General features: G+C 49.7%; 7 protein-coding genes across 7 annotated transcripts; 2 read left to right on the forward strand and 5 right to left on the reverse strand.

The window, feature by feature from the left end:
* Positions 1 to 93: 93 nt before the first annotated feature.
* On the forward strand, positions 94 to 2,535 carry FSUBG_5070 (uncharacterized protein; the record flags this gene model as incomplete). Its single annotated transcript, XM_036683127.1, has 1 exon — positions 94 to 2,535. One exon carries the CDS (start codon positions 94 to 96, stop codon positions 2,533 to 2,535), a length of 2,442 nt encoding a protein of 813 aa, XP_036539377.1.
* Positions 2,536 to 3,031: 496 nt separating this feature from the next.
* Positions 3,032 to 3,945, reverse strand: FSUBG_5071 (delta3-cis-delta2-trans-enoyl isomerase; the record flags this gene model as incomplete). The annotated part of the gene is made up of 2 exons (XM_036683128.1): positions 3,032 to 3,653; positions 3,755 to 3,945. 2 exons carry the CDS (start codon positions 3,943 to 3,945, stop codon positions 3,032 to 3,034), a joined length of 813 nt encoding a protein of 270 aa, XP_036539378.1.
* Positions 3,946 to 4,651: 706 nt separating this feature from the next.
* Positions 4,652 to 6,081, reverse strand: FSUBG_5072 (DNA-directed RNA polymerase A (I) chain; the record flags this gene model as incomplete). The annotated part of the gene is made up of 3 exons (XM_036683129.1): positions 4,652 to 5,515; positions 5,567 to 5,892; positions 5,952 to 6,081. 3 exons carry the CDS (start codon positions 6,079 to 6,081, stop codon positions 4,652 to 4,654), a joined length of 1,320 nt encoding a protein of 439 aa, XP_036539379.1.
* A 1,771-nt stretch (positions 6,082 to 7,852) lies between these two features.
* On the forward strand, positions 7,853 to 10,153 carry FSUBG_5073 (CAMK kinase; the record flags this gene model as incomplete). The annotated part of the gene is made up of 7 exons (XM_036683130.1): positions 7,853 to 8,294; positions 8,370 to 8,431; positions 8,485 to 8,685; positions 8,733 to 8,779; positions 8,827 to 9,117; positions 9,166 to 9,894; positions 9,943 to 10,153. The coding sequence occupies 7 exons, from the start codon at positions 7,853 to 7,855 to the stop codon at positions 10,151 to 10,153; spliced, it is 1,983 nt and encodes a 660-aa protein (XP_036539380.1).
* A 318-nt stretch (positions 10,154 to 10,471) lies between these two features.
* On the reverse strand, positions 10,472 to 11,413 carry FSUBG_5074 (uncharacterized protein; the record flags this gene model as incomplete). Its single annotated transcript, XM_036683131.1, has 2 exons — positions 10,472 to 10,754; positions 10,917 to 11,413. 2 exons carry the CDS (start codon positions 11,411 to 11,413, stop codon positions 10,472 to 10,474), a joined length of 780 nt encoding a protein of 259 aa, XP_036539381.1.
* An 870-nt stretch (positions 11,414 to 12,283) lies between these two features.
* On the reverse strand, positions 12,284 to 15,375 carry FSUBG_5075 (ULK ULK kinase; the record flags this gene model as incomplete). The annotated part of the gene is made up of 3 exons (XM_036683132.1): positions 12,284 to 12,441; positions 12,493 to 15,058; positions 15,241 to 15,375. 3 exons carry the CDS (start codon positions 15,373 to 15,375, stop codon positions 12,284 to 12,286), a joined length of 2,859 nt encoding a protein of 952 aa, XP_036539382.1.
* Positions 15,376 to 21,640: 6,265 nt separating this feature from the next.
* FSUBG_5076 (ornithine aminotransferase) lies at positions 21,641 to 23,005 on the reverse strand (the record flags this gene model as incomplete). Its single annotated transcript, XM_036683133.1, has 2 exons — positions 21,641 to 22,480; positions 22,532 to 23,005. 2 exons carry the CDS (start codon positions 23,003 to 23,005, stop codon positions 21,641 to 21,643), a joined length of 1,314 nt encoding a protein of 437 aa, XP_036539383.1.
* Between the last annotated feature and the right edge of the window lie 379 nt (positions 23,006 to 23,384).

The following is a 23,384-nucleotide window of genomic DNA, read 5'->3' on the forward strand; positions in this document are numbered from 1 at the left end:
ACGACAATAACAACCTGGGGGCGACAAACTATTGGGCAGATGCCTATCGATAAGTAACACCGATACTATACGATATACAACTCTCGCGCAACAATGGCCGATATCGACACTTCCAAGCTCACCTCGTCCGCCCAGGTCTTCTCTGCGAATAACACCCTCCCACAGATCCGAGCTATTCACAAAAGCCTCCATGTCGCAATCGAAGAGAAGTCTACCCGCCTGCGCACTCAGGTTGGAAGCTCTTATCGCGATCTGCTCGGTACAGCGGACACTATCGTGCACATGCGCGATGACAACGATGTCATTCAGGAGCTTCTAGGCAAGATGGGTGGCCGATGCGGTAGAGCTGTGATCAGCGCCAAAGCTACGGGTCTCGCAAATTTCGTCGCGAAGGAGAATAAATCCGCTACCTCTATCGCAGCACGATTGAGGCTCCTCGACGCCTGTGTCTTAGTTGTTGGGCGAATACTTAAGGGCAGTGGTGGACTGGGCGACAATGTCAAGAAGGGGGATCGATTGGTACTTTCTACAAAGGTCCTGGTTCTGAGTCGGCTTCTGATCAAGAGCCTCTCGGACGATGCGACTGACACTGGCAGTCACCAAGCCATTGAAACCGCGAGAGTATCCATTAGCAAGCTACGACGAAGGTTGCTCAGGAACGTCGAGAAGGTCTTTGAGAGAGCTGGCGATGAGACTGAGAGGGAAAACGTGCAAAAGGCACTATGTGCGTACAGCCTAGCAACAAGCTCTGGAGCAAGAGACGTCCTCCGCCATTTTCTACACGTGAGAGCGGAAGCTATGGGACTAGCATTTGAGGTGGAAGAGAATAATCGGAAGGGAAGTGCTGATGACGTTGTTCAAAGTTTGCGGCTCTATTCGAGAACTCTTCTCGATGTGCAAGCTTTAGTACCAGGCAGATTGTCATTGGCGCTCTCGAGTCTTAAGAGCCACCCTCTCCTAGCTGACCCCAGCCTCAAGCAGCTTGAAGGGCTACGATTAGACATTTATGAACGATGGTGTGACGAAGAAATCCAGTACTTCACACCCTTTGTCCGACATGACGACCTGGATGGAAGCCAAGCTCGTGAGATGCTAGCTGCATGGTCCGAAAGGGGATCAGAGGTTCTCCTCGACGGACTGAAGAAAACGCTGGACACGATGTCCGAATTCAAGTCGATTATGGAGCTTCGAACAAGAGTTTTGGAACTTTGGATTAGAGACGGCGGGAAGGCCCGAGGTATCGATCCATCAGAAATGCAGGATTCTCTCCGTGAAGCCATCAACTCACGCATGCTCGAAGTACTCGACACAAAGGTCAGCAAGCTCCGCTTAGTTGGGTCAGAGATCTCTGCAGCCCTAGGACGATGGAAAGATGGTATCACCGATGAACATGTGAGCATCTGGAACGAAGAAGGTTACGATGAAGCTCTTGCGGGTGGCGCTGCCCCATTTATGCAAAAGGTCGTGTCTCGGTTTTATGGACGGAATGATGCTGTTTCCAAAGCAGCGCATTCTTACAAATCATGGTATCATGTCATCGATGATGTCAAGGAGGTTGTTGAACAGTTGAGACGGCAACGCTGGGATAATGACTACGACGAGATCGAGGATGAGGAGACGATCGAAGCTCGACAGAAACTCTTAAGCAAAGCAGATCCGCAGATGCTGCAAGAGAGGCTGGATGCTACGCTTGATAAGTCTTTCAAAGAGCTTGAAGATCAAATCCAGATTCTCTGGGAAGAACGGGCTGAGTCCTCGCACAACGGTAAAGTGGCCATGTACTTCCTCCGTGTTTTAAGAGATATCCGACATCAGCTACCAGAGCGCCCTTCCATCAAGAGCTTTGGCCTGAAGGCTGTTCCTTCAATGCATGAGAAGGTGGCTTTGGCAGTTTCGCAGTCTACTCTGGAAGAGTTTTCCAGGCAAGGACTTTCACAGCGAGTTGTAGTGGGCAGATCTCTTTGGGATGGAGAGCCGGCGCTACCTAATCAGCCCTCGCCAGAGGTTTTCCAGTTACTACGATCACTATCACTGTCTATGTCGGACGAGGGGGCTGATCTCTGGACCAAAGCGGCTGTATCTGTGTTGAAGAAGCACCTGACTGAGCAACTATGCAAAGTGTGGGAGGCAGCAGTGGTGAAGTACTCAGTTGACGATAAGGAAGACATCAAAGACGAGAAGTCAAACGAGGTAGATGCTAAGGAGGAGGAGGAGGACGATGATGATACAGAGGAGACCGGTGAAAAGAAGGCCAGTGCAGAGGAGGAGTCACCAAAGCCTGGAGATGATACCAAAGAGAAGAAATCTGGCCTCAGTGCCGAGCAGAAGACAGAGGTCTTCACACAATGGCTCTTTGATGTTGCCCTCGTACGGCGTTGCATCGGCAACACGGAGTCAGCAGGCAGCTCGTTCCAGAACCTCGAGGACAATGTTTACCGACACTCCAAGTTAGACGAGGCAGCAAAACACCGAATCTCGAAGTCATCCAACGACTTCTGGCAACGAGTCAGTTTATTATTTGGTCTGCTAGCATAGGGAGTACGCAACACTTGACAATCGAAGACTATTTACAACCTACCAATTATGACACTCCTGATGAAGACACTATCAACTCAACTGTGCTGTCCGCACCAAAGATAGTATGTATACGAGTGTCAGTGCCTTGTCCATAGGGCATTGTGACTTGTCCGCTTATCACATACGACCACAGCTCGTAGAGAACACGGGGTCCCGTCTGCTCCCCCTTAGTTAAGCTGCGAAGCGCTGGATTAGTAGTTGGGTCGGTGACGACCAGCGAATCCCCAGTGTTGTATGTTTTTTTTTTTGGTCCTTGTATAATCGCTTTTGTTATATGTTACGTGGTTGTGCTGATATTGTGCGCCGTTGTCAGTCCTTGCCTTGGCTTCGCGGTGTACTTTGTGAGTGAGGGGGGAAGACAAGAACACGGAATAATGAGGTGAGAGCCAATGTCCGAGTCGAGTCTTATTACTTCATGTTCTCTTCTGTGGTATAGATAATACAGCGTAAATCCTCACAGCTTGTGTCGCTTCGCACCGCTCGCAAGCTTTGCAAACTCCTCCTGAGGTACACCCGTCATGAATCTCTCCAGCCCAGCAAATACCTCATGGACATTCTGTGTATGCAGAATATCCAACTCAGGCTTCCTGATCAGCTTCTTAATTCCGATTAAGCTGTCCCCAATAAGGTGGTCACCCAGCCTCTCGTCAACCTCTTGCATCACTCTAGCCCTGAACTTGACATCATCTCCCTCGTCGAAGATGGCATTGACAAATCCACAGCGCTCGAGGTCCTGAGATCCAATGCGGCGACTCATGAGCAATGCTTCGTTCGCTCGTGCAGGTCCGAGACGCAGTGCGAGTGCTCGTGATGCACCACCCTCGGCAACAAGGCCAATGGATGAGAAAGGTGTGAGGAGGAAAGTCGATGGTGCGCAGTAAATAAAGTCAGCAAACGCAATCAGCGCAGCTGTAAGGCCTACAACAGGGCCATTGAGGCCTACGACGAGAACCTTGGGATGAGTTGCAAAGGCATGGGTTATGTTGAGGTTTTGAGCGACAAAGCCCTGCAAGACTTGCTTATGGACTGCTTTCCCATCTCCGGCTATCTCTCGAGATACTCCCACGTCAGCTCCTCTGCGAACAGTTAGTTATGTCCATGCTTATATTAGTTGTCCCTCATTTGAAAGATGCTGTGGACTGCATTCATGGACAGGATTCTATATAGAGGTTCTCACGCTGAAAAGTATCTACCCTTTGCCAGGATCACCGTAATGAAGACCTCGTCGTGGGTAGCAATCTCTCGCATCTTCTGAGCGAGATCATAGTATTGTGCTGAGTTGAAGGCGTTGAGTTTTCGTTCATTGCAAATGGTTAGAATGGCTACACGGCCACGATATTCGAGTTGCAGGGTAGACTCTTCTGCCATGATGAAAGCTGTAGTATAAACGATCTAATGGAGGGTATTCGAAATGACGCGACCGATGAACGGAGGAGAAGAGACTTGTAAGATTAATGATGAAAAGAATAACCAGGAGAAGTCGAGTTGACTTCTTGTATTTTACTTTACGTACTTACATGGGTGATTGAATTACCCCGGATCTTGTCTCCTCACTCGGTTGGCGTACCGAGATGCCTCGGCATAAGAGGCGGAGATGTTGCTAGAGCCAGGTTTACAGTGGAAGATCGATCACTATAGCACGAGTTCTTTGCTGGCTCGACTGTGAAATAGATGGTAGAAAGAAGATCGATAACTAATTTGCATAATGCTTGAGTTATTACACAGCATTCATCAAGCTCTAAATACCTTGTATTTGCTGTCTACAACTCAAGAGCATGCTGAATTATCACGGACCAATCACGAAACAGCTACAAGTATCTCGATTAAAGAAGTATATATAACGTGTTTAAATAATTCATTCGAGCTACGCCCGTTATCTTGGTAGGCACTGAATTACTGAAGCCCAAGTAAGGTACATTGACATCTCCGGTCCATCCGCAAAACTCCTTTGCCGAAAGATTCAGCATGCAATTTCTTTTCAATCATCACAATAACCACCCGCTCACACTGTCCCTTCACACTCTTCCCCTTAATCATCTTCTTCACACCTGCGGGCGCCTCCGGCACGCCATTCCTATCGGCGTTTCGGGGCAAATTGCCTCTGCTTGGGGAAGCTCAATGGCAGCGTTAGACGGGCTACGCTGACCTGTTGTTTCGTATCCTTATTTATAACATGCTTCATACGACCGCCAATCTCCTGGAAGTAGGCATTCATGGTCTTCTGGTCAATCTTCAGATCGTCACGTAGGTTCTGTGTGTCAACCTCAAAGTTGTCGATGATGCTTGCGAAAACACAGCAATGTGTTATCAGCAGATCCACGTGGAACTTGCGCATCTCGCCACGGTCGGAGAACTTGCGGCGAATGCTCTCAATCACAGCCTCGGGTGCAGGAGCAAGGAACTCTCTAAGTTTGTCCCGAGGCGCGATAGTTCGGGTGCCACGGGCCTTGCCAGGCTTGCTGTGAAGGTAGAAAAGAAGCACGAAGTAGAAGTAACGTAGTACACGCAGTCGATCGACGGCCTCTTCGTTGCCTGCCACGCGGTTCACCCGAGCGGCAACAAAGCGTGACGGTACTTGAATGTTCTCCTTGTGTTGTACCTTTTCTTGCCATTCTCGAACGGGGACCAGCTTGAGGATGTCGGCTCCGATGATCTTCTTGGGATCGTAAACGTCTTGAATCTCGGTCGCTTCCATGTTGGCAATGGGCACAGGCTTGGCGGCATCCACAACCGCTTGTAACTCCTCTCTCGATGACATGGTCGATGTGACTTCTCCGACAGAGTTGAGCATAGCACGTGCTGCTGCATCAATCTTGGCAGGCTCCTCCCCGGCATTCTTTTGCGGTGCGATAGCGTTCAAGACGTTCTCTTGGATGGCCTTCTTGGCCTTTTTGGTACCAAATGTCTGGCCGAGGTCGGTCTTGAGCTGTAGCATGGTCTGTGTTTGGTTAAAATGTTGCTCTTCTAGAGTAGATGGATGTAGGCGTACCTGGGTGTTATCGCGCTGACTAGAAGTAGCAGCGGCGCCCTGCCTTGCTCGTACTGAAGCTCGCATTGTCATCTTCTTTGCCTCAACCACCTCAAGTTTTCCTGTCTTGGGGTCGTAGATTCCGAGGAAGTGATTTAATGCTGACTTTTTCCCTCTTGGCTCGTCCGATTTGACCGTGTAGTCCATAGATCGATGCGCATTCGAGTGCAGCAGGAAATCTTTTTCGGCTGCCGATTCAGGCTGTTTGCTTTTTGACTTGGCGCCATTCTTGGGCGCATAAGAGTGAAAGGGAATGTTCTTTGGCACTTGAAAACCAACAGCCGTCGCTATTTGAGATCAGTCAACATCTGTCGCATCGCGCCCAAGCAGAGGTGGTGGTTGGTACCTATTACAGGAGGGCAGAACTTGGGTCTGAGGACAGAAGAGACGGTCGCTGATGAAGGAGGCGCATCAATAATGACCTTCTTCTTCGGCTTCGTAGACTCTCCGCTTCTCTTGCGCTTTTCACTCCCCATTTTGAATGGCCGATTCTCGATTTCGTATGTAATCTTGAGTACAGGTACTGTTGATACAGACAAGGTCTTAGAAATTTTTTGACTCTCAGCGGCAGAAAGAGAGGGTCCGCCGTTTAGCCGGCCCGACAGGGAAGGCGGTGAGGGACGAGAACATACCTCGCATTTGTATCGAGATATGTGGAAGAATTGAGTTCGGGATTCAATATATGAGAGCCATATGGAAGAGCTGTAGAATAGCGATTCAATATACTATAGTATGCAGTTCAATTGATGGTTGATGCGGTTCGCTGAGCTCCAGCATCTCCAAATTTCCATATCTTCAGCATTCCATGTCTGCCACCCACCAAGTAGGTATGTACCTACCTGGTAGCTCCACAGAGGTTTAGCGCTAGGCACTCTGTTTGTGACGTTGGAGCTGAATGCGACAGAGCGTCACGCACAACCATATCATCAATTTTAAAATTAGAGAACGGCGAAATCAATCGCATCTGAAAGGACTTGGATTACGATATTATGGGTAGAGCAATTGGCGTAAGACCGCGGGACTTCCAGGAGTTGGTCGACAGCTACCGCGCGACATAACCTGGTCGACCTCCAGCTGGAAGCTAATTGGTGTCACGAGGGCACAAGCACGAAGCACAAATTGTCAGAGGAATACTCTGTATTTCTTTGTCTTAGAACTGCCATTCAAGTTCTGGTTGCATCGTCTTTTGCGAGCATGACTGATGGTCTTTGATCCTAACACCGCCTGGTTCCCGACCGTCCAATTGTCATAATCCCCATCCCCGTAATGTTCATTGTGTGCACAACAGCCGCTCAAGTGCGGGGTTCCACCACCGTGACGTAGTTCCCAAAGTCAAATCCCAGCTCATAACGTCGCGGGACATCCAAGAGGTGTCAAGGTAGCGTGCGCAGCTTCGGCCAGAGTATCGTTGTGCGTGTGAAGTCGTAACATTATGAGAGATGAGTTAAGTCAGGTTGAGGTGCGAGGTGTTTATTTGCTGTGAAAACGATTAGCGATTGTCGACATGTCGACGACAGCGATGCAACTTACGATCTGGCCCTCATCTTTCTTCTCTTGCGCTTGAGGCGGCGAACCCGCTTCTTCCTCCATTTGGCTCTCATCTTGATTGACGATGCTGTTAGAAGACGTTAGCAACTGTGGCGCGAATGCGAAATGTCGTCCACAAGACAAGTAGCTTGCAGTGGCATGAGCTCAAGCTCTATGCCTGCAAACTACAAGCTGTAGGCCAGGGTCGGGTCGCGTAAACTTACTCTTTCGTGGATGAGAATCGTGTTGGGATAAGGAACAAACTTCTGAAGCTTGGAGGCCAGAATTACGATTTTGTGTATGCAGCCCCATTCACAGCACGTGACTGAACCCCATCGTTCCTTCTATCTCACGGTTGGAAGGCAGGCCCCACCAAAAAGTTGGGTGGGCGACGACCTGAGTGCCAATAGAGTGGGGCACTGTCCTGCACATACAGTGCCAGTGCCAGCCCAGGCCGACGATTGAAGCAGAAAGCAAGGAAGGAAGGAGGCAAGGAACGGTTGCAATTGTTCAACTGCGACAATAGGAATTGCAACCGACGAGAAAATTAGCCACTAATTGAAGAATTTCCACTACTTTACTCAACCACCATCGCCATCTAAGCCAACGATTTCGTGATCTTGCTACACAAATCTTACTATACCAACTAACCCAGCGAAGAAAGCACTTACACTACCCGTCTGAGCAGATGAACCAGATTTAAAATCTTTGAGCCTCAATATGGAAGAGGATACCACTCGCGCGTCGCAAGAAAGTCCAGCCGCATATCTTCATCTAGTAGATGCCAGAAGCGAACACCAATCTCAGCGTACGCTCTTCCTGCCCTACCCTGCCCTACCCTGCCCTCGAGATCTCATATGGTCTTCACCTCTTCTGGTTCTTTCTAATCCTCTTCTCAGAACTGTTTCCTGTGTGGGAACGAGAAATCTTCAAGATCGGGCGAGACCCGCGTGCAAAGTGAGCATTTACCCATATGGAACGCATGTCACACAAGCTCACGCATACAGCACGTTGGCTGTTGATAATGACCTCGACTTCGCAGTTTCTCGAAACCACTGTGAAGTGTACGTTGTGGTGTATGAGCCAACTATCAACCATGTCTACGTGCGGGACCGAAAGTCTTCAAACGGCACCTTTGTCAACGGCCAACTCATTGGTTCTGGTCCGGATATAAGCCCGGGCTACCTACTACAGAGCGGCGATGTGATCGAAATTCGACCTTACTAGAAGTTTACAGTCTTACAAGATCAGCCACCTCCTCGCCATGAGTTAACTTCCTTACAACTGGAGGAATGCAAGGTTGGCCTGAATGATCCCTCTGACCGACTGGGGTCTGGAACTAACTGCCCTAGTTGTTCGCAAACAAGTATCACGTTAGTAGCCATTGCCTAGGGCAAGGAGCGGAAGCAGTCGTCTGCCTGGCAAACGATGCCCAGACGAAGAAGCAATTAGTTTGCAAGTTGATCAATCTCGACAAGATTCAAGGAAAGAATTCCCAAGAGGATATCCGCCGCAAGTTTCAGGAAGCCGACATCTTGCGCCAGCTGAGACATGTAAGTCGACTTGCGCTGGTATTGTGAGTCTTGCTAACCTGCAATAGCCCAACATCCTTCCTTACGTGGATGCTATCTCATCACCACACTCACTGTAAGTGAGACTTAGATGCTTGTGGAAACATGAACTGATGGTCCTAGCTATACCTTTACAGAGCTTGCATCGGGTGGTGATCTCATGTCATTCATCCTGCGCCATGGCACGGTCAAGGAACTCGACTCACGGATAATTATACGTCAAGTTGTCCGTGGTCTTGGCTATCTCCACGAGAAAGATATTGTTCACCGTGATCTCAAACCAGAGAATATCCTCCTGGCGTACTCGCCTAAGATTGCGTATCATCGAGTCATGCTTTCAGACTTTGGCAATTCTGCTGTGCCTCGGCGCAGCAGAATGATCACAAATGCTGGGACACCAGGATACCAAGCGCCGTACGTCACAGAGTTTGGACTCAAGCCACTTGCTAATGAGACTAATAGGGAGTTTGCAGCGGGTGGGCAAGCTCACACTGCAGCTGTCGACATCTGGTCCTTGGGTGTTGTTGCACTGCTCCTCCTTGCATCTGATAACCATGACACAGAGCTCAACAAGATGGAACAAGGAGACATAATCGAATATCTCGCTCAATTATTCAATGGAATGCAGACAAAACCCTCTCTCGAAGGGATTGAATTCGTCTGGAACTGTCTGAAAGTCGACCCATTACAGAGAATCAATGCTTATGGTGCGAAGACGCATGCATGGCTTTGTCCTCCGAAGAAGAATCGGGAATTGTTCAAACGAATGGATTGTCGAACACTGGCTTCTTGGAAACCTCAAGATAAGCTCAAACCGATGCCTTGGGTGTTACCTGATCTTGCCCCAAGCAATCCACCAACACCTACAAGAAGCCCAGGCTCATCGATCAGCCAATACTTTACGACGACACCTACGCGCTTTGAAATTACGACCAAAAAGACTAGAGACCGCGTTCTGGAGATAGCCACAGAATCTGACACAGGAACTGCCACTAGTAAGACTACGTCTTTCTCGGTGCCACCGCGTCCATGCGGAACTCCGAGAGAGTCTGCGACAAATCTCAAGAAGCCTCAACCTCCTTGGCAAGGGTTTCGTAATCCTATCGGTTCAGCGAACACTGAATTCCCATCAAAACGCAGGAGAGTCCCAAGAGCCAGGACTCATGATACTGCGAGTGTTCCCCTCCCTGGGTTAGAGAGGCACTTAAGATCACCTAACAATCCTAATCCTCGTTATAGGCAAAACGTTCTTTCGGCTCTCGAGAGGACGAAATCAAAGTTCCTTACAGACAGCACCTCTCCTGTTTCGAGAACTCCTCTAGATGCTCTCACTGCCAATGGATTAGTTCCACCACCAAGTCCTAAGAAACGGAAGAGCAAGCGTGATGTGAGGCCAAAGGAATCGGGCGAAGCCAATATGCGGCACCCACCTCAGCTCACATTCCGCTGAAGATGGTCAAGAAATGGTGGAAAATGAAGGGATATGGTTGGGTCTGTGGAGTTACTTTGGTGCCTCACTTCTTTCTTCTATGCGAATTTCATGGGAAAGGAAACATCGGGAATCACAACTTCACTCAAGTGCATCAACTACACAACTGAGAGAAACGGGGTTCATATATTTGGGCGGATGGGATTGCGGCTTCTGACTGGGAACTTGCCTATGACCACAGATGGCACTGGATCTTTTGATTGATGCCGGGGGAAGGTTGACATGGGATAGATGGGGATAATTACCAAGAATAAATGCATGAATGCCGCCCTTTTCGCTTTACTGTGCACTTATCTTTCTTTTGGCAGATCCTTTCAACAAGTCTTGCCACTTTTGGGGCATCTCCTCTTCTTCACCACCGTTATTACTTGGGTTACTATCGACCTCATGCCACACGGGCAAAGCCTGGACGCCCTCTGCCTGACCCTTATTCGTCAGCCTCTCCAACCACCACTCTAGTTCCACCTGTTCATTATCACCGCTTTCTTGGCCCCCGGGAAACCGCCAACACACTGCAATAGGATGCTTAGAGTCCTTGACTAGACAGAGGTCTCCATGGCGTCTGCATCGCTCGCAGGCGGGTGAATAGTTCATGTTTCGTGAGCACCGTTTCCTTTTGACTTGACACTGAAGACAAACAAACATCCCCGTATTCCTCACAGGAATGAGAGGACGCAGGCGGCAAAAGGCGTTGACGAGGCTCACTGGAAACCCTTCCACGTACCTTGGAGGATCTCCCCGCACGTCTTCGAGCACGAACTTGGAGAGTTGATATCTCTGGATGCGGTCCTCAAGAGTTTTGATCCGCTTTCTATGGTCCTCTATTGTCTCTCCTATTGCACGGTCAAGAACGGAGCCTGTGGTTTCTTTATCAATCACGCCATTGACGAAAGCCTCGACGTCTTCTCTAGAAGGAATTTCATCCTCATACTCATTTTGGTCCCACTCGTCTTTTGATGCCTCTTCCCCCTCCAACTCTTCGTCCAACTCCTCCAATTCTTCGAGCTTCTCCTTAATCCGTGCTTCTCGAGTAGCGACGAACCCAGCCTCGATCTCTGCATCTGTACGAGCAAGGGCTTCTCGCTGGAGCCTCTCTGATCGTTGGCAAAAAACGGATGAGACGGTTGAGAGCAAATCAAGCGGAGCTGGTGGTGCCTCGGGGTTGAGATCCTGACAGGCGTCGGATAGAATCGAATTGGGAGAATCGCAATTCTCGGTCATGGCTGTCTCAAATGTTAAGTAAATTTGAAATTCGAATATGATTAGTGCTGTTCCCGTGTGCGCCTTTCTGTATATATACCACTCGGATGGTCAGCAATTGTGCAGAGGTAAGGCGAAGAACGATGCGCTGTACTACAGCGTATCACTGAACGAGCAGAAGCTTTGCGAGAACATTGCTTGGTGCTGAAACGGACAAAGCCATTGGAACGAACAATTCAAAGGTCACTAAAAGAACCGAATCAGCCTCCTACCAGTTCATGCAGATAAGCCTCACTAACAAGACGGACAAAGAAGTGTAAATCCAGGGCTCACTGTGGAAGACCTAGGTATTGATTGTTATTGATTCTCATTTTCACCCTTTTCCCTGGGTTCGACATCTCTCCACTCTCGAATAGCATGGTATGTCTGAAAACTTCCCACTCTCAACCTATAATGAATAGCCCTTATGCCAGTTCAAATCCACATAAACCCAAATACCTCCTCTTATCTTCCACCTGAAAAGCTGCTGCAGCTCCAGGTCTGGGCGTAGCGAGCCCCGAATCCAAGAAGCAGAGGTGGTCCTCTGGAAATAGCAATAAAAGAATACGGTAGAAGAAAGTAATAACTAATAGCAATCCAAAAACGCCGACTTGTGAGATGCTTCTCCCGGCGATGCGCAAATGACAAAAATCCTGGACGCCGGCTCCATATAGATCCTGTACTGAATGACTGTCTGCTGGCGTGCTTCTGTGAGCCGCATGCCGAGCTCCGTAGCGCCTGGAATCCAAATATGATAGAGATAAGACATGAGATCGTTAAGATCTCCGAATGGTATGGTACGTATCATTGTATAAGTCATGACGCTTTGCTACGAGTTTCATCGTCCACAGCTCACGAGGATGCGTGCGAAGGTACACTGCGTGGTGTGACATCACCGCTTCGACGACGTGTCGACTGCTGATAAGACTGTAACGTCTTGCTGTTGGCTTCAGCAATCATTTGTTGCTTCTTGCGCACAGCTGCGAGTCGCCCTGTGATCATCTTGATCACTAATGTCTTATTAGCCCTCGTCCAGAATGACAGACTCGTGTATGACTTACTCTTTCGAACATGGGCCTCCTCGTCGCTATCAAGTTCACCACCGCTAGTTTCCTTGACAGCATCTCGCTCATCTTCTTTGCCCGTCGACAACCTTCTTGCGTCCGAACCTGAATCGTCATCGTTGTCCAAAACAGCCTCAAGCATTCGAATGGCCGTGATGTACGAAATCTCGCATCCGGAGAGGTTCTCATTTGTAACTTCGTCAATTGCAGCAGCGCGACTCATCTCGAGTGCCCGGTCGTACATGAGCTTCTCAGCGCTTAGTCCAGGGGTCAAGTAAACCTGCTTGGTCGCGCCACCTGCAGAGGAAGCGATCGATTCGGTTCCGTGGTTAGATGGGTGGCTGGGATGGTCTTCAGGCAATTGCTTCTGCGCTTCCGTGAGCTTCATACGGACGATTTCCGACTTCTCCAGCACCTCGTTAAATCGCTGTCGAACCCACTGAACCACTGCATTTATGCGTTGAACAATGCTCTGAGCAGCAGCAGCCGATAGGCCGGTGCCTGTCTCTCCCCGGCTCTTTTTGGACCACCAGACACTAGCTATGTCCATGGCTCTAGCGAGAAGAGTGAGCGACTTCACATATAAAACAAGAGCCTCCTCTGAGAGAGAAACGATTGCTTCAACTGTCAAGCCGTCTTCCTCATTTTCCAATTGTTCAGGTTCAAAACCGCCCAAAATATGATCAGCGGACGGCGCTAGAGGAACAAGCTGTTTATACTTGACTTCGGCGAAACCGTAGACACAGTCGCTGCGTGTTGCGAACTCTTCAATGACTTGTGCGGCTCGTGCATCCTCGTCGGTTCCGTGACTGTTCTTGCCGTCACCCAAAAGTCCGACTGGGGCCTGAGGAGTTGGATATGTCGGGAAAGCTTGGTACAGGGGAGGCGATGGGCCCTTTGGTGTACCACGCAGAGGCGGGACCTTGAAGCCAAAAAGGCGCAGGCTGGCGTCTTGGATGGCTTTAGAAATAGCACTAGAGGCTGATCCTGGACTAGCAGAGAGAGCCTTCTCGTACGATGATTTCCGGTCATGGCGGCTCTGGGTCACCAAAGCATTGCGAGAAGACGGAGTGGCAATTGCTCCTGATGTGGAAGTGGGTGCGCCTTGTTGAGTATATCGTCGAGTCATGGGTCCTGTTCTTGGAGAGGAAGAGTCACCGAATCGCTCATTCGCTGCCAGTTCATCGGCCAGAGCATTGACCTCAACATGCCGTCTCTCAACAACTACATATTCTCGCTCCAAGGCAACATCTTGCGCCGCCTTCTCCTCTTCTGTAATTGATGGATTGCTCAAGGCTCTGTCCCTGCGTGCCTGGTTCAGAAGAGATGTAGGAGGTGAGGCCCCATCCCGACCATTTCCCCTATCCTGGATACGTTGCTGAACCGGAGCAGTCGCTGCGTGGTGCGCAACTGGGCGGCGAATTCCAAGACCCTCACCGACCTCGCGAGGAGAGTTTCCCGTTGGTCGTTGACTGTCATGCGATTGCCGAGAATACCGACCTTCTCCCGGACTTGCTGCTTGTGGCGACCTTGAGTGCTGATCTCTGGGAGACCTCGAAGCAATGCTGTCTCGTGGCGATTCGTAACCGGTTTGTCGGGGACTTCGTGACGATAATGAAGGCGAGCCCCCATGAAAAGCTGACCTCACCTCCCGAGGTTCTTGCCTGACTGGTTTTGGAATATCATCCTCTACTAAGCCAGGGATTTCGCCCGTAACAACCTGATGTGCGAAGAAGTTTTCGAAGCTCAGTCGCTCGACAGGACTTCTCTTGAGTAGACTTCGAATTAGAGCTTTCAGGTCGGCACTGATAGTCACCTCCCTTGGGAACTTGATAACATCCTCGGCAGCTTCAATCTTACGCAGCAGTTCGACATGGTTTCTAGCCCGGAACGGAGGGCGACCTGTGCTCATTTCATAGAGCACAGTTCCCACTGACCAAAGATCGGCTTTCGCATCATATCGCTCGTATCGGAGAATTTCTGGGGCCATGTACAGGGGGGATCCACAAAGGGTATCAGCCAGGGAAGTGGAGGGAAGCACACGTGCGAAGCCGAAGTCGGCAAGCTTGAGCATAGGTAAAGATGCTAATCCAGCGATAGGGATCAGCGAGTCTTGGCTGGCTTGCATGACGGGGCGACTTCTTTGGTCCCTGAAAGGTCGTGAGGGTAGCAGTAGCAGATTTTGGGGCTTGACATCTCGGTGAACGTAGTTCTTGCTACGTAGGAACTCGAGGGCACTAGTCAGCTGTTTCAAGAAATGTCGAATGACAACCTCATGCAACCCGGAGTTCGGCGCACTTGGATACTTGCGGGCCATATCATGCGTAGCAGGATGTGTGGCGAGCTTCTCTCGTTTCTTGATGAACAGGGATAGATCACCAAGCTCGCAGTATTCCATAATTAAATTAATGTGGCTTGTCGACTCGAGACAGTCATGGAGGGCGACGATGTGTGGGTGGCGTAATGTCTTGAGTATTTGTATTTCGCTGTAGAGGTTCTCTCGTAGCTTCTTGTTCAGACGCTCAAGCTCGACGGATTTGATGGCAACGGCAGCCTTAGTGTCCTTTATCAAGATGGTTAGTGGTTGTCTAGGATAGAGTATGATATGAATTGCTTTGTGACTTGTGGTACCAAAAGTAGGAGTTTGACAAGCCACTCCAGTCATGTAGCAGCAACAAACAAGCAACGCAAGTTGGTACGATGACAGAGAAGCAAGTCAAAACAAAGATGGGAGCTTTGTCGTACCTTATGCCAACCCAAATACACTTGAGCAAAACTACCCTTCCCAATCTCTGAGCCGATGTTAAATTGTCCTACTACAGCACGACTGCCCGACTTCCTGGACCCCGAGGAGGTCGAGGACTCCTGCCGGGCCGCCATGGCTTCCTGGTTATTGTTATCGATGGCAGGAAGACAGTCGGACTGCGTTGCAGCCCTAAGGCTTATAAAAATCGGGTGAGGTGTGTGTCGCAGAGCAGGTCGTCATGTAATCGATAGAACCAAGCTGTCGCAAGCGCCGATGGGTGTGATGGAAGAGGCGAGAAGGGACAGAGGAGGATGTGGATGATTATCAACCACACGGAAGGCGATAAACGAAAGGTCAGAGGCGAGAACCTGCGCTGATGGTTGGTGAAGTATCAAGTGGTCGGTGAGGACGAAGGACCCCTATGGGTGGACGGCCGAAGACGGATGGGATAAGACGAGACGAGACAATACTACCCGACCTTAGCTCAGAGGCAAGGTTGAGAGGTAGGTAGGTAGGTAGTAACTAGGTAGGTATCCGAAAGGGTGCGTAGAGTATAGACGGTACTTGACTCGCTGCGCGCCTGCACTGCTATATCGAGCCAAACACGAGAGTTAGTGGATGTGTATTGGTAGAACAACTGATGGGATTCGAGGCCAAGGGCTCGTTCGCAATGAAGAAAGAAGGAAGAAGAGAGGACAAGAGGAATAGAAAGGGACGGACGGGAGAAAGACGAACAAGAAGCTACGGGGGTTGCGTGTGACAGCAAGCGATGGTGACGGCACGAGCAATGGCGATCACGGCCTGGGATTGGATTGCACGGGTATGATCCAGCGATTCTTCACTTGCCCTGCCTTGCGTTGCCTTAGAGGCTACAGCCTACAAGCACAGCCAGCACCCATAAGAGAAGACCCAGAGTCATTGCCAGATGGGGCTTGCTGGGGTGCTTGATGCTGGTGCGACAGGGCAGGATAAGGATAGTGAAGGACAGAGAATGCGACGGGATAGGAATAGGCAGGGTACCATACCGTACTGTACCTAGGACTAACTGGACGCTATCCTGACACTGACTGGATGGATACCGATAAGCCTGGCAAGCCCGGGGGGTATGTTAAAGGCCAGGCCAGGCCAGGTGACTAACGCGGCACTGAAGCGAAGCTTTGGTCCTTTGGGAACGATCCAATCTGAGACGTTATACGAGCGCCAACCGTTGACCTGAGTCGAGGACCGTCCGTACTCGTTTTTGACTTAGGGAGGAGGAGGATGAGCGTGATCGGAGATAATCGCCCCCCAAAACCGTGGGCGCGGATAGAGCGGTTAGAGAGGCGGACGACAGCGGTGACTCAATGGAAGGAAGGGATGGGACGGTTTGATGTTATCGTGCACCTCCAATGCATTGGCAATGCATTGGCAATGCCTAGAGTCGAGAATTATGCAGGTTGATGATTCGTACGTGTTGCTGGATAGGGTGTAGTGCCTTTCCGTGCTGTAGGTACAGACGGGAATACAGAGAGAGACAGTCCAAGGCTCCAAGTCAAGAGGTCGGGGCAGGCTGATCGGGGTTGCGTCACACACACACCCTAGACGCAACTCTGGTACCGACTACCAACCTTAGGCACCTAGGTAACTAGGTATTGTATTGTAGCTACACGGGGGAGCTAGGCGATGGTCGAACAGATGCTGTGCGAGCAAGAATAACAACAAAACACAGAGTGCAGAAGGTTAATTGAGGTATACAAAATAAAGGCCATATAAAGAAAAGAGACAGAGAAAACTAGATGGGGAAAAGGAAGATAGAGATAACAAAGTGGAAGGTGAATAATACCTTAGTTATGATGAGAGGTGAAGTGAATGAATGACTGGTACGAATCAAGCCCAGTTAAGGTCGGGTTTCTAGAAGGGGGAAAATGGGGAATGGCTGCGTGCAGTGGCTGTCTAGGACGGTAGCCTGTAACTAGCCCGGCTGTAGGGGGCGCGTTACCTCAGGCAGCCCAGGATACTTAGCTCCAAGCTCCAAAGCTTGCATCCATTCAAAGTAAGGTAACCCTTGAGTACAGTACCTGTTTAGCGTGTGAACTGCCGCAGGCGTCAGAAGGTCCTGGAGAATCTCCAATTGACAAGGATGCTGAGTGTCAGGGGGCACATGCGATCTGTGTGGGAATCAGCCTCAAGTCGCAAGTACTTCTAAACTTTGCTCAGAATGACAGCCTCACGAAGTAGGTGTGGGCGACTGAGACACACTTTACATTCACGCAGGGGGGGATTATTGGAGATTACAGAAACAGTGAGTAAGTGACTCTGACTGTTTAACAGCAGATGATAATACATTGCAATACCTAGACATTTCTAATAATTAAGAGACAATAATCAAAGAGGGTCTGTTTTGCGGGGGATGACCTAGAGGCTACTGGATCACTTTTGGGTGACCCCGTGATACACCCAAGTCCAAAACAAGACCAGGGGATCAAAGACAAGAGCGGGATGAGAAGAGACAAAACCTGGACGAGCCAAGCGATGAGTGAAAGGATGGATAAATCAGTGAGTCAGTGAGTCAGTCAAGTCACTCACTTTACGTTAAGGTAGAAAGGGAAAACAACCGACAACCGCCGCAGCCTCTTTTCTCCATCCCCAACAAGCACCCTAAAAAAACAACAACGAGGAATCATGCGGTGCATGATAACGATAAACTGAAAGTGCAATACACGCTGAGCTAGGCTATTCCGGGCCAAGTTCAACCACCTTCAACTGCTGTCAACGCTGTGAGTGCCTCGTGAGGAGGTGGTGGTGTTGTTGTTGTTGTTGCCTGAGCCCGATGATGTGATGCATCTGATCTATGAACAATAAGACAAGACGCCTCCTCTTTTCAAACTCAATTTGGGCAAAACATCCCGTCATCGTAGGCTGTAGCAACTGTTATTAAGTTGGTAGTTATTAGCCTTGAGGCTGGCTTGAGTTACGACCAGGTACAGGTACAGGTACAGGCACAGGTACAGAGGTACAGATACTGTCTGTACCCGCGCTGAGGCGGCCACCTCACGGACGGATACAAGGTTAGGTTATAGATGCCGAGGTCGTCCGGCCCCACTGAGCGTCTCTCTCACGCATGCACGTCCACTTTCTCCGGAAGCTCTACCAGGAATTGAGAGCTCCATATTCTGAAACCTGGACCTGGAAAGTGGAGGATGAAACATGTCAATATCAATCAAGTCTTGAACAACCCTGAATTGGCTTGTTTTACTCCAAAGCGTTGAACATCGATCGCAATCAAGCTACTATTGCATGTACTGACTGTACTTTCCAAGTACTAAGCGTTCTCATGCTCTCACCACCTCAACTGACTGCTATCAGCCCCCATCAAATCAAGACTGGTCGGGCATGTTTCTCCATCTACGCCATGGCCCGCTATGTAGCGCTCCCTGCCACGAGGTGCGAACAGCCCAGTGAGAAACATTGGCTGATCGTCGCTGATAGTCTGGACAAGAAAGATAGGACAAGGTCCGGTCCGGCAAAGGAACCAACACTTTTGATCTTTGTCGCAGATAAATCTTGACCTCCCTTGTTTGGGCAAGATCCAAGTTAGAGCCAAGCTCGTGCTCGTAGGCTGAGAGAGAGCTCTGATGGCGAAATATTTGTTATTAATACTGTAATTCGATTGGTAACGCAAAGCGCATGTCATCAGCGGATACTTACTCGCTCGCCATAGGAGGCATTCCATTAACTCGATAATGCACCGCAGCATAGTTTTATCTGTATAAATAGACAGTAAGTAAGGTAGGTAGGTATCAATTCGCCCGGCCAAAGAGCGTTATCATTATCATTATCATGCCCGTGCCGCATAGAGGTACAGTACCCATGCAAGTTGTGTTCCTTTTTTGGAAACCAGGCAGACGAGGCCCATTAGCTTTCCCCGACCTTTGAGTTAGTTACCGTAGTAGCTAGCAACTGTAGGACTCGGGCCTAAGAAAGGGTGGGCAACCTCTGAACTAATTGGATCATGGTGAGAGTGAGGTTTCCCGATACTGATGATGGCATTGAACTGGGTGAGACATGGTAGCATTAGTAGACACGATAAGTCAGGAACAGAAGTGTCCAGTGCCCGCTCCCGGTGAGTGCTTATGACTCACCCACTTCCATTATCACGTCAACTGAACACACGAGTCGTGATAATTCCTAAGCAAAAAGAGGTACAGAGTACACACAGCCGAGTCCATCCAGGAGAGGACAGGACAGGACAGCTAACTAAACACACATACACACACAAAAAAAAAAAAAAAAAAAAAAAAAAAAAAAATACAAACACAAACACAAATGTCGTCATCTTCTTGTCCTAGATCGGCAACTATCCCCCTGTTCCTTGACCAACTGGCTGCTTGAAAGCCACTAGAACAAGGGAGCATGTTGCCTCGTCAACTTTAAAAAGAAAGAAGAAGAAAAGAAGGCATCATGTGCTGCATCTCCTATATTACTATGTATTAATAAAGAATAATAAAGAATTAAGGAATACGGAGTAGTGACGCGGACATGGGCAGTCTAGCCTAGCCTCGAATTTTTAGGTCCATAATGAATGCGCTGGGACACTCAAGTTTCCTGTCTGATAGATACGCTTCGACATATTTATCTCTTGGCGTTCCCGATGCATCTCAATCGAGTTAGTGAAAACCTGGAGAAGTGATCGATCCATTGCTTTCTTATCTCTCTCATGTTGAACCCCGATATTTTTCTTATCATGGATGTACGTGTTGGACATGTGCCTTCTCAGTTCGGCATACCGAGAATTTAGGATCACACACCAAAGTCCCCAAATGCGCTCTCATGAATCGATAGAATACGACCTCGAATTGAATAGAGTCTTCTGCCATTATTGACCCCCACGATCATTCTGCCCTTTGTGTGCCTGGCTACCTATAAACAGTCGACCAACCACACTCCAAACACGTGGATCTACTACTCATCAATAACCGTTCTCATCATCCCTCAAACGTTGAAGCAGCCACTCATGGATCGATACATACATGCACTTTCTCTCTCCATTGCAGTACCAATTATCCATGTATGTGATTCTACCTCCTGCAGTTTGCTCAATCGAGTCGCATTCTGCGAGTTTCACGAGACAATGATCCTCCCGTAACACAACGTCTTTTCTATCAATCGGGTCAACATACGATCGGCCCAGACACACACTGTAATGTGCGAGATTGTCTCTGCCTATCACGAATGGCCTCGTCCCCCACCATCTCCTACCGTAGTATCCTTCAAGTAACCAACAATACGAGCGATACCTCATGTATCAGGCCTCAAACAGGCACCCAGCATGACCGTCCAGCCATCCCCACATCCAATACCGCATGCCACGCGTTCAACAAATACAGTGCATGATTCGTAAGGGCTGCTGCGTTACAGTGACTGAGTGAGTGCCCTTTGAGCCCCTCGTGCGTCAATTGCAATTGGATGCATGCTGCTTGTTACCGCTCTAAGTGCCGCCGAAGGATCCGTCAAATCGGCGGCTTTATACCGGCCCTTTCACCGTGCTTCGGGGCTCCGTAGCCGCCGTGTTTCAAGATCCACCGGACGAATGCCTCGGATCCGATCATGGGTTTCACTGTTACAGGTGTTATCGTATGTTAGGTTTTCAGAAATGTCCCCTTTCTCCGGTAATGCGAGTCATGAAAGTATTACTGTGCAGAACCGTGACTACGTCGTCTCATGGTAAATCGACTGTAGCGAGTCAGAGACGTGCCTTAGAGAAGCATACCAAGACAATATCTACATTGGCCGGCACAGTCAGCTGTTACCCACACGTCGGCGTCCTTGTCGATTGCGACAAAGGATCAATATCCAGGAATTCTAAGATGTCTTGCCAGGTAACTTAAGTATGTAACATTGTTCATGTATCTGCCTGTACTTGTCTCATGATGGAACGGCGATCTCATGGCTGATGGATCTGCCGTGTTGAGCCACATAGGGAACACTTTTGGGGAAAGATCAGTGCTGTTGCGCATAGCGCCAACTGCCGGTCTGGTCTCATGGCAATATGTTGCAATGATAGGTTTGTGGCCATGACAAGGCAGCCGAGGGCATCATATCTTCCTCACCTAGAGCTCTGCTAGCCAAGTCTTTCATTTATCAATTATCTACGGATAAAACCGTGCACAGCAGAGCAACGTATAAGTCATTTCAGTATTTTTATTCAATCGGGGTATTCAACTTGTACAAGGCTTTCTAGCCGACATGGAATCCCAAACGCCTGCCAGAGTGCTGTTCTCTGGCTATGCAGTCCCAAGATACGTCAATCATCCCACTATGTTTTCCGGGCATGATACCCAGGTGCCTATTTATAAATCACAAACGCCGTTTTCCCTCGTTTTCCCATCATATCCATATCTTAAAAAGTTTAGACCGCGTCTAGTGGCCCTGGGCTTTCTCAACATTGGGAAGCTCCTTGATAGCCTCAGAAATGATCTCAAGGCCCTTCTGAAGCTCCTCTTCACTGATCACCAGAGGAGGCGCAAAGCGGATGATGTCGCCGTGAGTGGGCTTGGCAAGAAGGCCCTTGCTCTTGAGTAGCAGGCACAGATCCCAGGCAGTTCGGCCGTTGGCGGCAGACTCGTCGATGACAACGGCGTTGAGGAGACCCTTTCCTCGGATCACCTTGAGGATAGGGGTGTTGAGAGCCTTAAGACCATCGCGGAACATGTTACCGAGCTTCTCAGCTTTGGCGGTAAGATCCTCCTCTTCCATAATTTCAAGAGCGCGGATTGAGACGGCACAGCCGAGAGGGTTACCACCATAGGTAGAACCGTGAGTGCCGGGCTCGACGACCAGCATAACCTCCTTGCTGCTGAGAACGCAGCTCACGGGGTACATTCCACCAGAGATGGCCTTTCCGAGGGTAACGAGGTCGGGCTTGATGTTGGCCCACTCGGAGCAGAGCATGCGTCCAGTTCGGCCGATACCAGTCTGAATCTCGTCGCAGATGAACAAAACGTTGTGCTTGGTGCAGAGAGCCTGGACCTTGGCGAGGTAATCCTCATCGGGGACAACAACACCAGCCTCACCCTGGATGGGTTCGCAGATGAAAGCAGCAGTCTCCTTGCCGTGAGCCTCAAGAACCTCCTCGAGATCGGCAATGTTGTTGTATCGGATGGCCTTGCCAGTGGTGGGGTTGAAAGCACCAACATTGGGGACGTAAGGGCCGTAGTTTTCTCTCGATTCGGGGTCGACTGACAGAGTAATGGCAGTCATCTGGAGCATGTTAGCAAGTCGCTTCTACTTTTTGGGGACATGAGAACTTACGGTTCGGCCGTGGAAGTTCTCGGAAACACCAAAGATCCAAGCCTTCTCCTGAGGAACACCCTTGACCTTGTACGCCCACTTGCGGGCAATCTTGATGGCGGTCTCAACAGCTTCAGCACCAGTGCACATGGGTAGAACCATGTCGTAGCCGAAAACGTTGCGGACCTTCTCAGCCCACTTGGGGAAGACATCGTTGTAGAAGGCTCTGGAGCTGAGGGTCAATCGACCAGCCTGCTCGGCAAGAGTCTTGACGAGTTCGGGGTGGCAGTGGCCCTGGTTGACGGCGCTGTAGGCAGAGAGGAAGTCGTAGTAGTGGCGGCCCTCAGGATCCCAGACGTTGATGCCCTCGGCGCGGGAGAAGACTACGGGGAGAGGGTGGTAGTTGTGAGCGGCGTACTCCTCCTCAATGGCGATGGCCTTCTCGGTAGAGGTTGCATGGAACCGAGAGACGGCCTTTTCAGCGTGGGGAGACATTGTGATTGGGAGGTGACGTCAATTTGGAGTTGTTGTAGTTGGTAAAGTAGAGCAACAAGAGTAGAGAGTGAAAATATCGTGAGTCAGTGTACTTGTTGTTGGTGAATTGAATAGAATAGAGAGAAGACAAGAACAATTGAAAGTTTGAGGGCAACATGGCTGCTCTTTAAGGACCGATAGCGGGTTGACCGTTGTCGGCAGGCGGAGGCTTGTTGCGGACAGGAAAAGAGACAAGATGTGATTTCTTAGGTAATTATTACAGCAAAACCAAGACTACATCTAGAGTTGTTTGTCGACACTATACCCCTAAGTGCAAGTGGTAGCGACCAAGCGTGGGAGTGTACGGGCGTAGTGTTGCGAAGTTGAGATTGTGACGGAG

This window comes from Fusarium subglutinans, assembly GCF_013396075.1.
Source record: "Fusarium subglutinans strain NRRL 66333 chromosome Unknown NRRL66333_c0000047, whole genome shotgun sequence".
Classification (NCBI taxonomy): domain Eukaryota; kingdom Fungi; phylum Ascomycota; class Sordariomycetes; order Hypocreales; family Nectriaceae; genus Fusarium; species Fusarium subglutinans.